We start from the raw sequence: 16,075 nt of genomic DNA on the forward strand, positions 1-16,075 counted from the left end.
TAACCGTGCCGTTTTTATGGGTTTTTCTTTTCGTTGTTCCGGCAGAAATCCTTGATTGTTTCATGGGTTTAAATCGCATTGATTTGTTCGATGTGCATCAAAGATCGATATCCACTCGCTTTATTCATGGACGTGACGGTTACTAACCCTGGTCTTAGGTAGTCTCAATGTGTTTACACCGAATCTATGGACTCATGTGTGAAACATTATACATAAATTCTATTTATTCTGGAATATCATATTTTCATTGTGTGTTCCCTTCATTAGTATGCAATCCTTCGTTGTTTAATCTATTTGTCGTGTTTACGTGATAAGTTTTTTGTTTGTGAATGAGAAACGAATGTATGGGCGAAGCATTGGTCGGGGCATGTACCAGCAAATTTTTCTTCGGCTTTCGAATCCAATCTAACCCTGATTTCAGTAAATTTTATAGAATTAGAATTATATACAATATGGTGTAGTTTTAGTGGTTCATTAATAAATTTTTATGAAAATATGGATAATTGGCTTAACATTTTATTCTACAGTCTTGTGCACAGCAAATCTTCCAATAGTACGATGTTTTGTGCTATGTAGGGGCGAATTGTAATTACTGCCGATCTGTGTATTCTTCTTTGTCGTCTACTTCATCGTCGCTTACCGAACGACACTGACGAAAACCTTAAGGAGAAGTTAAACGAACAATAGATAGATGTTCAAATGAAAATCTGGATACCTTGGGTCATCAAACAGGAAATCTGAGCGCTTGCCGAATGAGTTCGTGAAAAACCTGAAGACGTAAAATTCATGCACGAGATAAAATACTGTGGACAGGTGGTGTGACGCAAGGAAAGTGACGTTTAAATTTCCTATAGTTAAAGTTAAGTTAAAAGGCGGAATTAACGAAATATATCACCTAAGGTTGTTCTTGCGATTGTCAGCTATTAATTCGTGTCCTGAGTCACTTCCAGAACACTTCTATTGAGGGTGGCGACTAATCTGGATGATTATGTAAATGTGGGAAAGTGAACTGAGCTGAATGGATCGTCGCGTTGGAAAATGTGCATTAAGTTTCATGATCAGCTCATATTCATTTTGCTCATATCCTGAACGCATGTCTTCTCTAAACGCACCATACCGCGAAATTGGGGTCTTTCAACGAAAAGATAATGTTAAGGGCATAGATTACGAGCACGACCGTGTTCGCGTTCAAATCCCCCTAATCGCCCCGAAAAACCGGGTGGGAGACGGCCTTGCTGTACGAATTTTCCTACGAGGTACCTTGTACACCATCTTTGTTACACGCGCTGACTCGTTCTGCAGTCTACTCATTGAATTTGCTGAATAGGCCACTTTGGAAATCCTATTTATCATCATGTACTCGATCGTGGCACGTGTACCTGGAATGACACGTTATGAGGTGCCTAGTTGGAGAATTCGTACTGAAAGGGAGTTTCTCACGCTGTTTTCAGGACGATTGGAGGGGATTGAGGGCGATTCCGGTCGTACTCGTTATCTACATCCCCTAACCGTGTTTTTTCCTGGAGAGACTCCAACAACGTCGTCAATTTTGTGGTATGGTCAATTTCGTAGTATTTCCTTCAAGCCGAGATGATTACGTACACATTCTGGAGTTTTTGACCCGTATTACAATCCCATTTTTATCCTGGACAATCTAGCGATATTGATCCATTTGTGAAGCGTTCAATTTTTTTCTAACTACTTTTGCGTTTAACATTATACACAGCTGCGTAAGCATTTTAGGATTTTTTTTAGGAGGACAACAGTACCGTTGTAAATAAGCTTTTGTAGAGATAAAAGAGAATCTGAGCACTCATAAAAATGTTAAAAGAATCCGTACGTAGAACCGTTTTAATTTGATGAAGTTTATTAGAAAGGAGGTCAAAATGTGAAAGATGTCAGTATGATCTATCGATCTCATGCTCAAAGCAGTGCATTCGCATTTCTACTCCAATATTGATCGGTTCACTAAGCAGTATTCTGAAAATTTTTATTACAGCAAATAATTATGTATTTTGATATGAACATCAACCAGACAATATATTCATTTACAACTCCGAGTACTGTAGTTGTATATTTGATCCTACGGTAATTTTCAAGTTTTTTTCTTTTTCCTTCATATGCAGATGTGAAGTACATCATATAAAAATTAAATATAATAGGTCTTCTAAGCAATTTTAAGTCATTCCTGTTCATTCCTTCTTTTCATTACTTTGGAACGATTGAAATAATATTATTGAATCTGAATTGACATTTTTGCGTTGCGTTGAAGAGAAAAAAAAACAATGACGACTATTTATTTCGCTGTTTATATTATATTATGCTCTTTTGAGGTTTCCCGGATGAATAAGCTGCCATTCGACGGATTCTTCCTACCATTAATAGGACCTTGTAGCACTTTTTTTTTCTGATTGCTACTGTTGGAATTCTATGCGTTTCAAAAGCAAACAAAGCTGAACGTCAGGAATTTGTACAGGTGCGTAAACGTTGTGCAATTTGAAAAAGCCGAGTATTAATGGGAAAAGTCGAGAAATAAGATGAGAACAAAATAGGGAATATCTGCTTAGTTTTATTGTATTTGATCTCGAAAATCTAAATAGTTGGTGATTTTCGGGCAGGTGAAGGGATACTATTGGGGATTTAATCCCTTCGCTACAAGATGATTCTGTGCACATCCACACATTCAACAAACAAATATCAGAAACGCTTGGATTTTCAAGATAGTTAGACGAAGAAACTAGTTTTTCCTCCTACCTTTTTGGTACGGTCAAAACAACATGAACCATGGTGCAGCTGCGTAAACGGCTGCGATCGAAGGAAGATATCGGTGGAGATAGCGGTTGGAATCGAGGTGGGACCATCGCGAACCACAGCAAAGAATGGTGTCAGCAAGGGTCCCATCTGGATACTGACCGCTACGCTCCACCGTATCGCTTCGAGCACTACCGCTTACACAACGTGTTTCGTGTCGTTTTGTCTCTAATATACTTACAGCGATGGGCAGAGCCTAACTGAGGACAGAAGTTGACGTCATCATCAAAATCATGATCACAACTATCAATGGGTCAATCGATTAATTAGTACACTATGTCTCATTCATGGGGATAAATAATAGTAGTAAATAATAGTAAATAATAGTAATAAATAATAGCAAATAAAAGGGGCGCTTGTAGCGCAGTTGGAAAGATGTTCGGCTGTGACTGCACCATCGGAGGATCAATGGTTCGAAACCGCCCTGGTGCCAACCAACCCCTTCATCCCTCCATAGTAATTAAATTGGAAACGAATTTTTCTAAGAGGATAAAAACACTGACTTAACACATCAGCTCTCCCCCGCAAGTTACTGTAAGGCAGATTAAAGTGGAACCCCAAGGTACATGCCTTTAGGGATTTATCACCGCCGTGTGCTTTATCCTTCTATACCTTAGTAAGAAAACAACTGAACAAATAAAAAGTGTCACAGAAACAGATTTCTGAAGTTTTATGCCTCTCTATATTATCCATTCTATGGAAAAGAAAGGAAAAAAAGAAGACCCTTTCCTGCACAATGTTTTTCCCTCTCCTGACATTCTCTGTAAAATTTTCGTTATCTTCCCGATAGGAAAGAATAACTGAAACGGTCTGGTTACTTTTTTCTTACCCCGTACGATGCACCTACCTCGGATCCATCAATTCCATACCATCCCGTTTCTCGTATGTGTCTTCAGAATCATCAGAGCCAAAGTATGGGGATCGTTTCACGATTCTATAAACGATGCCGCTATATGTTACTGTATACGACGGACTTCAAGCAACTCCGAAAATTTTCGCTAAGAATCAGTTAACTAACTGGAAGCTAAGCGATCTGGCAGGAAATCCACTTCTTTTGCCAAACGCTGAAGAGAACAACCTAGGATAGGCAAAAGCGAAATACACAGTATTTAGCGGAATTAAAAAGGAGCTTTTATTCAGTATCCTACCTTGGGTCATCGAAATCCAATGTTCTTTTGTCATAGTGAGACATTAAGTACCTAAAATATATGTAGCATTGTTATGGAAGTTATAGGAATTTTTTTTTCTCTCAACAATGTGGAAGGACAATTAGAAGTTAAAACATTCGGAACTAATGAGCGCTCAAATTTGCTCAGTATTCTTCCAAACCGTTTCGAATGCGGATTCTCATTTCTTTTTTGAAATTTTTCATTCTCTGTCCAGATTCCGTTCCAGACCTTTATCGTGGTCGTTTCTTTTGGAATTTCTAATGTTCAGCGTCGAAAAGTCTATAGATAGAAATTGTGATCAAACATCGTAGTACCTTTGCTATCTCCAGAATTGAATGAAAGTTTTAAAATAGTAGTTACTAATGTTTTTTGTGCATATTTGCTGTGAAATTCTGAAGAATACTGTCATATCTGGAATTTTTAGGCATACAGTTTAAGTAGTGCCATGTATAAGTGAAATTTGCATCTCCCTTTTCGAATTTCCATTTTTTCTCTGTTTTGATCGTCCACATGGCTCGCGTTTCTCCATTGAACTCGATTCCACTTTTGTATAAGTAGAACATCGGACTGTTATCCTGACTACGTACATAGTTCAGGAACAATAAATAATCGGTCAAAAACGGATCTATATTTGTTTTGTTAAGACGAGCTGGATACGAGATTTTTAGAATTTGTGACGATTGTAGAGCTGCGCCTTGCAATCTCAAGCTCGTATGAATCCGTATTTCGACTATACCAGAGTGAAAAGTTTTTCCGGATAACAAAGATGGTGATCACATGAGTTCGTGTGTTGTTCATCTGATCTCCTGTAAACAGTGCAGCGACGAGTTCAGTGCGGGTATCTAGCAACGGAAGCAAAGCTAAGAGATCCGAAAGTAGGCTCTGGATTTGCTTTGCTGGACAGACTGAGAGTTTGACCAGATTTAATCACATTCGATTTCAACCCTTCAGGCTCTAAAGAAGGCGAATTCGTGGAAACCTTAGTCAAGAAGAGAAGGTTATAACAACCCCGTCTGCAGTTAAACCAAAAAAAAAAAAAACTACTACTGAATCGTCATCATACCGAGATTTATGGAAAGTGGGACAGGGAGACTAAAATAAATCTATTGGGGAAACCAAAAGCACTTGTTCTCCATAGAATTGTTGGTTCTCTTAAGTTATGAACATGTTATGGGACTATTGACTACTTCAAAAAGAGGGTATCCGGAAAAGAAAACTATCAAAAACAAAACTATACGTTTCTCATGTCACAACTCAATTTTCAGCAGCCAAATGACCTGAAAAAATCAAAGCTCATTCACCTTTACGTTTATAACTCGTCTCTATAGATAATGAAGTCAAATTAATTTGATTAAGTCCGTTTAGGACTGAATTGGAATGAATGACTCCAACGGAGACTTTTTTCAGCGCAGAGTTCTTGCGTTGATATTTTTGCGCTTGTATCTTGAAAACACTAGCGATCTAAAGGAGAACTAGAAGTCCAATATAAGGAGATACGAGTATACATGACTGTAAACAAACCTAAAGGAACTAGAATTTCAATCAAGGAAAACATAACGAAATTGGGTTCACTACAAACACAACCGGATCGTTTGTAATTCAACGATAGGGTGCATCACATTATTCAAACGCAGCACATCACGAAATTGACGATGTTGGGATGTATCTACGAAGAGATATTGTTGAGGCTGAAGCTCACAAGTATGAGTGCAACCACACTCAATTCTCTCTAATTGTCCTGAAAAGCTTCGCGGGAGGTGTCCTTTTCAATCGGATTTTCCTTTTCAATCGGACTTATAGCGCACCGGTTCCCTCAGCAGCCTGTTTATTGGTTTAACTTGAATAAGCTGCAATAGGAACCACTAACTTTGGTCTACTTGCTTACAGTCGAGGCGCGTATTAAGGTGCCTTTTAGAGAAGTTAGGTCGACAAGGCTGTTTTCTACGCTGTTTTTCAAGGATAATTAGGGGAATTGAGGATGGCCGTGCTAATTCCTTTGATTTACACCACTACCCCTATCTTTTCCCTTATGGAGAGATCCCAACGTCGTCAGTTTCGTAGTTTCGTACTGCTTTTAAGGTTGTTCCGCGAAAAAGAAGCGCAGTGGTTAGTTTTATCCTATTGGACAACGCACAAATACACAAGACGATGTGAACTCACGACGGCAACGACAACCGTTTAGAGAGTAATGAGGTCAACGTCGTTCTAAAATAAAAAAGTGGCATGTTCCTGAATTGTTTTTTGTTCTGTCTGTGACTTCTATTACATTAGTTTCTTCGGTGAATGCTCAGTAAAAAAGGAGTAATCCAGAAAAGCAACTTACCGTGGATCATATTGCAGTACTGATGCAGAGACGACACCCAACAATAAATAAAGAAAAATCATGTCAACCCTGAAATATGAAAGAAATGTAAGAACTGATGATTGATAATTTGGAATACGATAAATTTTGGCTTGAAGTTAAAAAAAATACTTGGAAATGTGGATTTTTGCGAGTCTTTAGAAGATTAGCAGATGGATAGAAAAGTTATGTACGGAGGAAGGTTCATTGCAAACGTACATAGTGTCACTGTCAAATTGTGTTGTTATCATGAATGGTCAATTTTAGACAAACTACGAATTATGCACGCAATATGTGCCTTGTAAAAAAGAAGCTGATGATGTAACTGACACAGCCATGAAAGTTACTGTCGTTCTGCATTAAATATGGTGAGGGACAACTGAGGAAACAAAGAAAAGAAAATGAAGTAGGGAAAATGCTGAGACGGTCTGCAATACAGTAGGAAGGAAGTTTCACAGAATGATGCAAGGTTTAGATATTAGATGCTTTTATTCTGCCCTTGCTAAAAGCACAATACTATCCTCTTTCAGTTATTTTCTCACGGAAAAAAGTGAAATGAACGGAAGAGCGAAAATATGACGGAGAAACAACTGCAGGTAATTTTGCGAAGAATTTCATTACTTTATGATGTTGTTAAGGTACAGATCGAGTATATGGAAACAATTAGGTCTCAAATTAAGAAAAGCAGAGCAATCGAAACATCAAATGCTTTCACATGATTTTTTTTTCTCCTTACTCTTGACTAGAGCCAGATAAAATGATTCGTTGGAGCCGGAGAGGCGAGTTTTTGTTCTGTTTTCCCATGGATTTGCGAGACAAATAATTGAGAATTCGGAAGGTAGGGAATGCAAGTGCACACGTCCCTTTTGACTTATAAAATCCCAATTGTCTCGTTATGTAAAATTTAGTTTTTGTGACATTTACTTATAAACTGAAGTGAAGAAGATTACTGAAAACGAGTTAGAGCCATCAGTTGCCAAATTTCAATTACTTCTTAGAAAATTCAAATTTCAACCCTCAATTGTGATAGTTATTTGGTTTTTTTTTGTGGTTAAACACTGTATTACGACTTTTAATAGAGTCCTACTATAGTATGTTGTAAAAAAAATTGTTTTAGGTTCTTCTCCTTAACAAAACATGAGTGTGAAATTGGTGGTGGACAATTAGTGGACAATTAGCGTTAAATATGAGTTGAAATTTTTAGTACCAGAAAAAGTACATATACAGCTCATTTTTACGGGAAGTTGTGATATCATTCGTTAAAAAACCAAGACAGTTTATTTTGTTTGTTTTACAATATCTGAAGAAGGATAATTACGCGAAAAATTTGAAGAAAAAAATGTGTGAAGAGAAATGAATAATATGAGTGAGTGGAAGTGAAGTTATGGAGTATCATAAGTACATAACGGATTATTAGTTATGGATTTTTTTCGAATCATTTTGTTTCTTCAATGCCTATACGATGAATGGCAGATGAGGATTAACATAGCGATTTAAGTGTGACATACCTATGGTTATTAAGACTTTCTGAACGTCTCCTTCGTGGTTTATAATAGATGTTTAATTAGACGTGTTCTATTATGTTAGTTGTTCAATTAACATCATTATGAAAATAGGATTCTGTGAGTTTCGTTTAGATTTTTTTAAAGGAACCTTTCATATAACCATTAAAACGGAAATTACGAGTTAGTCAGAAAACAATGGTTTGCTCGCAAACGGAAATTGTAGCGACCAATGCCTTCGTCTATGAAAACATTCAGTTTGAGGAATTCTTTATTCCTCACAATCTGAATTAAAGTAGTCTATCCGATAAATGAAATATATCTGATTGAGAAGTCAAACTTATTATCAATGGTTCTGTTTATGCAGTCCGGTGATGTTTTCTCGAAATTAAAATTACGGCTAGGGAAAGCGATCCGTGGAGGACGTGGATAGAAATAGCGTAGATTTGAAATACGTAGCTAGAAATCACAAAATTAAGATGTGCATAATTCCGCTCTTGCATGGAATCGGAGACGTTTTTTCGCTTAAAAGAAAACTGGGAAAAAGGACGTTTAGTTGAATTATTTGTGAAGCGCAAGGTGATTTTGTAGGTTTCCATATTTTTATTTATTACGAGTTTGCTGGATGTATCATATGTTATAAGCGAGATCAAATAGAACGTGTACAATGGTTAAATTCTCTATAAAAGCTGCAAAATTTGTGGATTCAAATGCTTTACTGGTACTACTCCTTTGAGGGAAAAACGTTTGCTAGGCAGGAATTACTCTTGAATTCAAATTAACTGCTCTGCCATGCTGCTAATACAAAGTCATCTGGCTCAGTTGGATCCACATTAGTCGTATATTCGCAGAAGATCTTTTCCGATTCTGTCCCTTGTCTTCGTTTTATTTTTGGCTCAATTAAAGCGATAGGCGATTAGCCAAATGAGTCACTGTGCTTTCTATTCGGTGAAAACCTAGCAAATCAGGAAATTTAGATGTTCTCAGAGAAGTTCCAACAGTAGGCAGTATGTAGAATGTAAAGAGAAAAATGAGTTAAGTAAAGATTTACGGAGTGTTTTACCCACTGTAATATTCTATTAGTTGGCTCAAAGACGTAAAAAAAATGTCCTAAGGTGTTGGGAATTAGCTGTGTGGAGAGGAAAATTCAGGAATGGAGGCATCTACTACTGAACAGATCGGAGTACTAAGAGAAGTGAGTTGATTGCAAAGGAGACTCCCTTATAAGCCTATTTTTGAGGCTATGGAAGTTGGCGTTCGATAAAATCTGCAGTGTTTGAGAAGAATTGCTGCGAAGATACCGGGCATCGTGGTGATAAATTTTGCGTTAGACTGATCAGCGGTACGATTAGATTGAGGTATTGAGGTAGAGCAGCGGCGAAGTTGAGTTATTGTATCATATGTTAAAATCTCCTTGACATATTAGTGTTGTCGGATTTAATTACGCCATATCGAGGTCATAAATAAAGTGGCTATGTCCAAGTGATGACTACCCTCGTTAGAAAGTATCCACATGGTAGTTAGCATAGAAAAAAAAAATTGAAAATCGCTCAAGAAATGATAGTTTCCGATCCATATCCAGAGTGTCCATGGCATTCAAGTGCTTTTACGGAGTCCATTACAAACTTCTTCCATGGAATAGGAAGCATCTATGTCAATCCGGAAACGTTATCAACAAAGACCATTTGAATTGTTTAGTTTTAAAATTTGAAATTCTTTCAATTTCCAAAGGGAGCTCATGAATTCTATAAGAGTAACATTGAAAAGTCTTTAAATATTTCCATTAACACCTACGTGAAGCGGAAACTGAGTAGAAATTTATAAATAACGGTTTTTACTTTATGAAAAAAAAAATCGAGAGAAAACCAGTACTGCAGCTTCTTGTTGCTTATGAAGGGTGCTGTGCAAAACCTCAGGAAATTTTGGAAAGTATTATGAAGAATAATTTTTTTTGTGAAAAAGGGTTTGCTTATTACTTTTAAGACTCACAACTAAGTACCACAGTTTGTTGACGAGAATAAATGTTCGAAGATTTGAGAAATAAAATAATTCGGGAATTTCACAAAAAAAGACAAAAATAGGTAAATAAGAGTACTTGAGAAAAATAACTTCCATTCTATTCCACGTAGTGTATTTCTTTTAAGCGTGTCGAAGTTATGTTTGAAATGTTTGTTAGACAAAAGCAAAAATCTTCGTCTTTTCATGGCTGAAAGAAGGTACGTATAAGGGAAAATGGATAAATTGTCTCTCGTTAATCAGTCGGCTTGGTATGCGCGAATGCGTTCACTTCAATTTAGAATCGTTTGAGGTTTACGAACGCGTGTCTAGCTTCTAGAATGATTTGCGTGGGAAGCCGTTGCAGACAAGTCAGTTTTTTCATTCTTTCCGACAGGTCTGATATCAATTTATCAACTCAAGAAATGGTTACCTCAAGGACGGGGTTGAACCATCAACCGACCGCGCACTCGCAGCAGAACCTCTTGCCTGGGCTACACTCACGGTTCGCATGCATAGGTACATGTAATTACTCTATAAGGTTAATAACATGTTATCAGCTAGAAAAAACACTGCTAATAACATAAATATGAGAAACTTTGTATATATCTTTTAATGTATCTTTGTCCGCAGCCTAAGAACTCTAAGGTCCATTCTCGAAGGTGATGAACTCTCTGGAGTTTGACATTTACCTTCTCAAAATATCAACTGCAAACTATAATTGCCTAAAAAATTCAGTAAAAATATAATGTTCAATAGACAATCTGAAAAAAGTGCTTTTCTGATTTTCCCATTTTTCGGGATATATATATATATATATAATATGTAACCTTTTTCTTCTTTTCTAATCAAAAAATTTCAAATTCTAGGAAATAAAAAAGTTTGAAAAATTGGCGAATGAGTTGGAATTTTGTTCTGTGAGCAATGTTTTTTGTGTGTTTGGTTTGAGATTGAATTAACCCCAAGATGAATTCAAGGATATCCTCAGAGAGTTTAATTAGTGGAGGGAAACACAATCCAACCGATTTGCACTATTTCCAGAGATATCCTACAGTTATTTCCATCAAAATTGATTACTCATTGTTATTGTAATTAACATGTTTTGTTATGTATCCAGTCGAAAACTCACCCTTGGCATGAGTTAACTGCTGCATCCTGAAGAGAATTTCTATACGCTGTTAACATATAACACAAATTAATATGTATGTGATGCAGCTACGTCAGATTCCAAAGAATCTGCGGTTGCTATCATTTTCCTTCGATAATCTGTAGAAAATTCATCGAATCCCAGAGTTTCTAGAATTTTGGGATTAGTATGACTCTGGCAACACCTCACATATACATAGAAGCAGCAAAGCAACCTTAAGACTTTACATTGCCGAACCACCGGTAAGCCACTCCACCTTCCTCGCAGTTATAAAGGATCTCGGCAGTCTTTTCCAGTTAATTTCCTTGAATGGGAGCTCAAAAAGTGGTGAGCCTTGTGGATGAGAAAACACTTCGTTGTTTCCAACAATTTTATTATCTTGAATTTATTCTCTTCCTCTAACAGTAAGAAAGATTCTAGCATGAAAATTCGCATTATTATCAGATTTTCGAAGGTATTGATACTTGAAATCAGCTTTGGAATAGCATGTGAATAGATCTGAATGATTTGGAGCACCTTTGATTTTAAATAGTTCCATTGTTATTGTGCTTATTTTTTCACCCTTTCTCTGAAGGCAGTTTTAAATGTAGTAAGGCGCTAGAGATGATGTAGGAAGAAAAAGAGTACTAAATAAAACACAAAAATGAGTTATTACTATGCAGAGATAATGTAATGAGATAATATAATATGCATCTTTTCGCGAATCTATTTTCAGACCATTCTGACTTCGGTGGAAGGAATAATACCTAAGTTTTTCCTGTTAAAGTCACGAGAGATAAAGAAAAGCTGGAACTGACATTTGTTCTTTCTAATGTAGAAGAAGCGGGAATGAACAGGAGATTTCTTAGAATTTGTCGAAGACTCATTTATTTCGTATCTTTCTTAAGATACAAATCTCTGATTCGTTTGGTATTAAAAGCTGATGTTGTGGGGACTCTCATTTCACAACGCAATTTTGTTTTGTCATATTTTGTTGCTTATTAAAGGCAGCATTCCACGAATTTGACGTGGTGAAGGAATCTGCTGGTAACGCTAGAGATTGGTTGCAGATTGTGGGATCTTTGGGATTTTTTCGCTCATCCTTCTCTACTCAACGAGAAAAACGGCTGGGAACCGCTTTACTTCCCACGAGGTACGTAAGAACGCTCCTCGATGTACACGTTCCGGTCTCCTCAGCAGCCTATTCATTGGTTTCACTTGAATAGGCTGGTGAAAAGGCATCAGTGATCTTCGACCGCTCGTTCGTGTACGCGACGGGTGCGCAAGGGTGGAGCGTTGCAGCTGAAATCGTAAGAAGCTAAGAAACGCTATCTTACATGCCGTTTTTACCACGATTAGAGAGAGATAAGCGGGACCATCACGGACCCTGCAATTTACAACCCCATCTCTATCTTCTCCCGCGGATTCCCTCACTACGTCAGATTCGTGGAATGCTGCCTTTAATCGTTTTATCGCTCGTGATTTAATCAGCATTACGTGTCATGTCGAGCACGTTGTGGGGAATTATCATAGAAAGTTAAATTCATATCTGTGCTTACGATATGTGAGTCATTTAACGAAAGAAGGGGCGGAAGAAATCGCAAAAATTAAGCTAAGTGGTCATAGTTTTGAGTGATCGGTTATGACCTAACATAGCGAAAAGATTTAGTCATTCTGTGGACTAGATCTGGAGTCTGTTCCTTGTTTAGCAACAAAATTTTTGCAACGAAAGACTCACGAATAAAAATGTTCCTACATTGGCCAAATTTTGTCTCATGCTGTAACAAACAATGTTTGAAAGTTCGAGTGACCACATCTTGAGGACGGATGATTACCCAATTAGGACATCAGATCACTGTAATTCGAGCAGCATTTTTTTTCTAAAGTCTTGACTATTAGATTGCTGATTCGGTTATAGACGGGAGTGTCCTAAGCGCGAAGTCCAATTTTCCCTCTCTGCACGCTGCAGCAGAGAGGAAAAATTGGACTTTGATGGAGTCCAAGAACGTCAAGCAAACTCTAAGCTCTTGGAGTTTTCCCTGAGAAGACAATTACTTTTTGAAGAATTATGCAGGTGGAAGACTTCTTGTAGCTTTTATAATTCTGTCCCATAGATAGAAACCGAAAAGAGGTATGTTGTTCTTACATTTACAAGCATTGCAAGGTAGCAAGTGACATCAATGTTGTGACTTTGCTTTGATGTATATATGAGAAATATATAAAAAAGGAGTGGTCTTTTACTAAGGAGAAAGGGCCGGGAAAAAAATGATTGCATCTAACGCATTAGAAGAAAGCTTCCATTTTCTCTGTTGAGTCGGGAGGCCGACAAGGTCCTCCTCCCTTCTGTCTGTAATGTTTTTGAAGAATTCTTGCAGAAAAGATAGAAATGCAGAGGGCTGATTTTTCCTTCTGAGGTTAAGGAGAAGTTACAATGAGAGGAACCAGAGTTTTCATGAATACAGATATTCTAATAACTCGGTAATTACAAACAATAGGCTACTGTTGGTTTCTAACGCTTCAAGAAAAGCGGTGGAACTCCTTTTTCCTAGAGCATATCCAAGGATCTCGAGGAATTTCCAAGCATAGATCCTCGGAATTTGCTCATTTGTTTCAAAGGCAGAGTTCCTTAAAATTTTCGATCAAAAGTTCTGGAACTTGTTAAGGTAGGGTAGGTCTCGAAATGTGGTTTGCAAATATCACAGCGAAAATACGAAAGTCCATTTAGATTCATCAGCAACACGCGAAACATCAGTTCACCCAACGATGCATCTCTTTTCACCTATAGGATTGGGGGGATGAATAAGGGTGAAGTGGATTATGGTATAATTTTTCAGTGTAATTTTTCAGAGCAGTGAAATTCCAGATTTCGTTACGCTATTTCATTTTGATACTTCAGTGGCTGCAAAAAGTTGTCTAATTGGGCAAATTGATGCATCAGGGGATGAAGGTCCCTCTGAGTTTGTAGTCGCTGTTTCTATTTTTGGTATGATACCCTGACATTACGCTGCGAGCTCTTCTTACTTTTAAAAAGAATCCAACATCAAAAGTTTCTCTTAATCCTGCTGTTAGTGTCTCATACATGATCGCTTTTGTATTATAGTTAACTTCTGTAACTGAGGGCTTATGGATATTTTAAGAAAAAGGAAAGAATTGCGAAGAGAGTACAAGCTACATACTTTGGACGTCATATGGATGAAAAGAGCACAAATGAGCGGTATTGGCAGAGTTTTGAAGAACAGGAGCTAACGCAACTCATCTCATGCGGAATTCATGTAATTTCATGTAGAGTCAGAATCAGAATGGATATTCGCGCACAATAAAAGGCTAGCCGTGGATTCTTCTTGCGAGACATATCAGTGCAATCTTGTTGGATACACATCTATGACTAGTAACTGCTTTCACTTTGTCCTTAGCTCGAAAGCATCGCTTTTTTTTTACTATAGTCGTACAACTCATAGATCCAACAACCTCTACTAAATTAAAATGTAGACGGAGCTCAAATAAAAAATTTTGAAGTTACGCTGCTACTTTTCTTCAACATAGTAATTTGAATTTAGAGAAACTGAGAACGCGGATAGTGACTGAGAAGATAAAGAAAAAATGTTTTAACCTAGTTTCCTACCTCTATTTCAGATATGTGCTTTTCAAATTGGGTGGTTTTGGCGCTTCATCTCTTTTTTTTGCCAAATCATCGACCGTAGTTACGGTTGTTCAGTTCGAAAGGAAAAACGTATTCTTGCCGTGATATACATTAAGCCAATAAAGTGTATAAAGAAAAAGACAGAAGCGATCCATAATTTAAGAAGTTATATTAATATAATTCGCATAAGGCAAACGTAAAAATGTACAGATATGTATGTACTCAGAGAAAGGATTGAGGCATATTTAATGAAGACATTAGGACTCACCATTGAGTTCCAATGTCTCTTCCGCTCCTGCAGATATATTATTTTTATGTCTGGAAGTGCAAAATACGTTTGCTTGATATCCACTGGTGGATACGAAAAACCGCTGAAATTTTTTGTCACGAGCTTCCAAAAAATGGAATGTTTGATAGTAGATTATACTGTACTGCAGAATAAACTGTCTTAGTTGAACGTACTAGTACTAATGAATGCTTATTTCCACGAAGTATCAGACAAATATTAGAGACTGCCCGTCTAAGCATCACATATCTTGGACATGTTTTTTTTTTGTTGATAATAACGTCAGAACTACTGATAAAGCCAATGGAAAAAAGACAACAAAGGTTATTCGTGAAATCATCGCAGCAGTAGAAAAATTACTATTGACAAAAAAGTAACCTACTTTTTTTTGTCAAGAGTAATTGTCTTTTCAACTATCTTAAACTAGTTGAATATGGGGATAGAATGAGCAGTCTACCCAGCCTTCTTTTCACTTCCTTTCTGCGTATTCAAACACAAACTAGACTCTACAAATCCCATGAATGATGGGATAATATTGAATGTATGTGGGACTTTCATAAAAGAAAAACAAAGGAAAAAATGGGATAAGGTTAGGTGTAATTATGAGAAATGTAATGAACGATACTACACTAAGGGTAAAAAGGACTGTAAGCATTGAGAGGAAAAAACTATCAGCCGATTGTTCGTGAAACTGTTTCCTGTCGAAACAGTCATCAATAGAACACCTTTTAACATTTGTTATTTTTATGTGAAAACACCTGGTTGTGTTAGGAATGGAAAATAGGATAAGAACTGACTGTAAGTCATCGTTTCAGTGAATATTTAATGCAAAAGATCCCTTGAAAATGGAGAGGGATGTAAATTTCGAAATTTGGCAGGAGTAATAACATTCGCTAGAGGTCGTGACAGGCTTCCAGTATTACAGTGACACCTCGGAAGTGTTGGCCCAGGAATATAATAGATATCTACGCTATTGGAGCATTCAAAAACATGATGCTTATTCACCGAGGAATAGTTTACTGATTCAGAAAAAGAGGAGATGGAAAGAATGGATAAAGATAGTTGGATGTTATGACGTAACGAGTGAAGTAAACAGTGAACTACATAGTATGTATAGTGAACAAAGTGAACTGCCATCCGAATAAGTCCATCAGAGAAGAAGGAGAAATTCCCGATGAGAAGAGTCTTATCAGAAATTGAATTAG

At 37.1% G+C, this 16,075-nt stretch overlaps 1 protein-coding gene across 3 annotated transcripts; it reads right to left on the bottom strand.

Moving 5' to 3' along the window:
- Positions 1–626: 626 nt before the first annotated feature.
- On the bottom strand, positions 627–15,389 carry RB195_021543 (uncharacterized protein; the record flags this gene model as incomplete). Of its 3 annotated transcripts, XM_064208342.1 has the most annotated exons (9): positions 627–660; positions 716–769; positions 3,659–3,745; positions 3,830–3,889; positions 3,960–4,010; positions 6,141–6,185; positions 6,304–6,372; positions 14,853–14,879; positions 15,328–15,389. In XM_064208342.1, 9 exons carry the CDS (start codon positions 15,387–15,389, stop codon positions 627–629), a joined length of 489 nt encoding a protein of 162 aa, XP_064064223.1. The 3 variants fall into 3 exon arrangements, with proteins under 3 accessions (XP_064064223.1, XP_064064222.1, XP_064064224.1); XM_064208343.1 differs by lacking the exon at positions 6,141–6,185; XM_064208341.1 differs by lacking the exons at positions 14,853–14,879; positions 15,328–15,389 and having other exon boundaries at positions 6,304–6,365.
- Between the last annotated feature and the right edge of the window lie 686 nt (positions 15,390–16,075).

Source organism: Necator americanus, chromosome X, assembly GCF_031761385.1.
Source record: "Necator americanus strain Aroian chromosome X, whole genome shotgun sequence".
Lineage (NCBI taxonomy): Eukaryota > Metazoa > Nematoda > Chromadorea > Rhabditida > Ancylostomatidae > Necator > Necator americanus.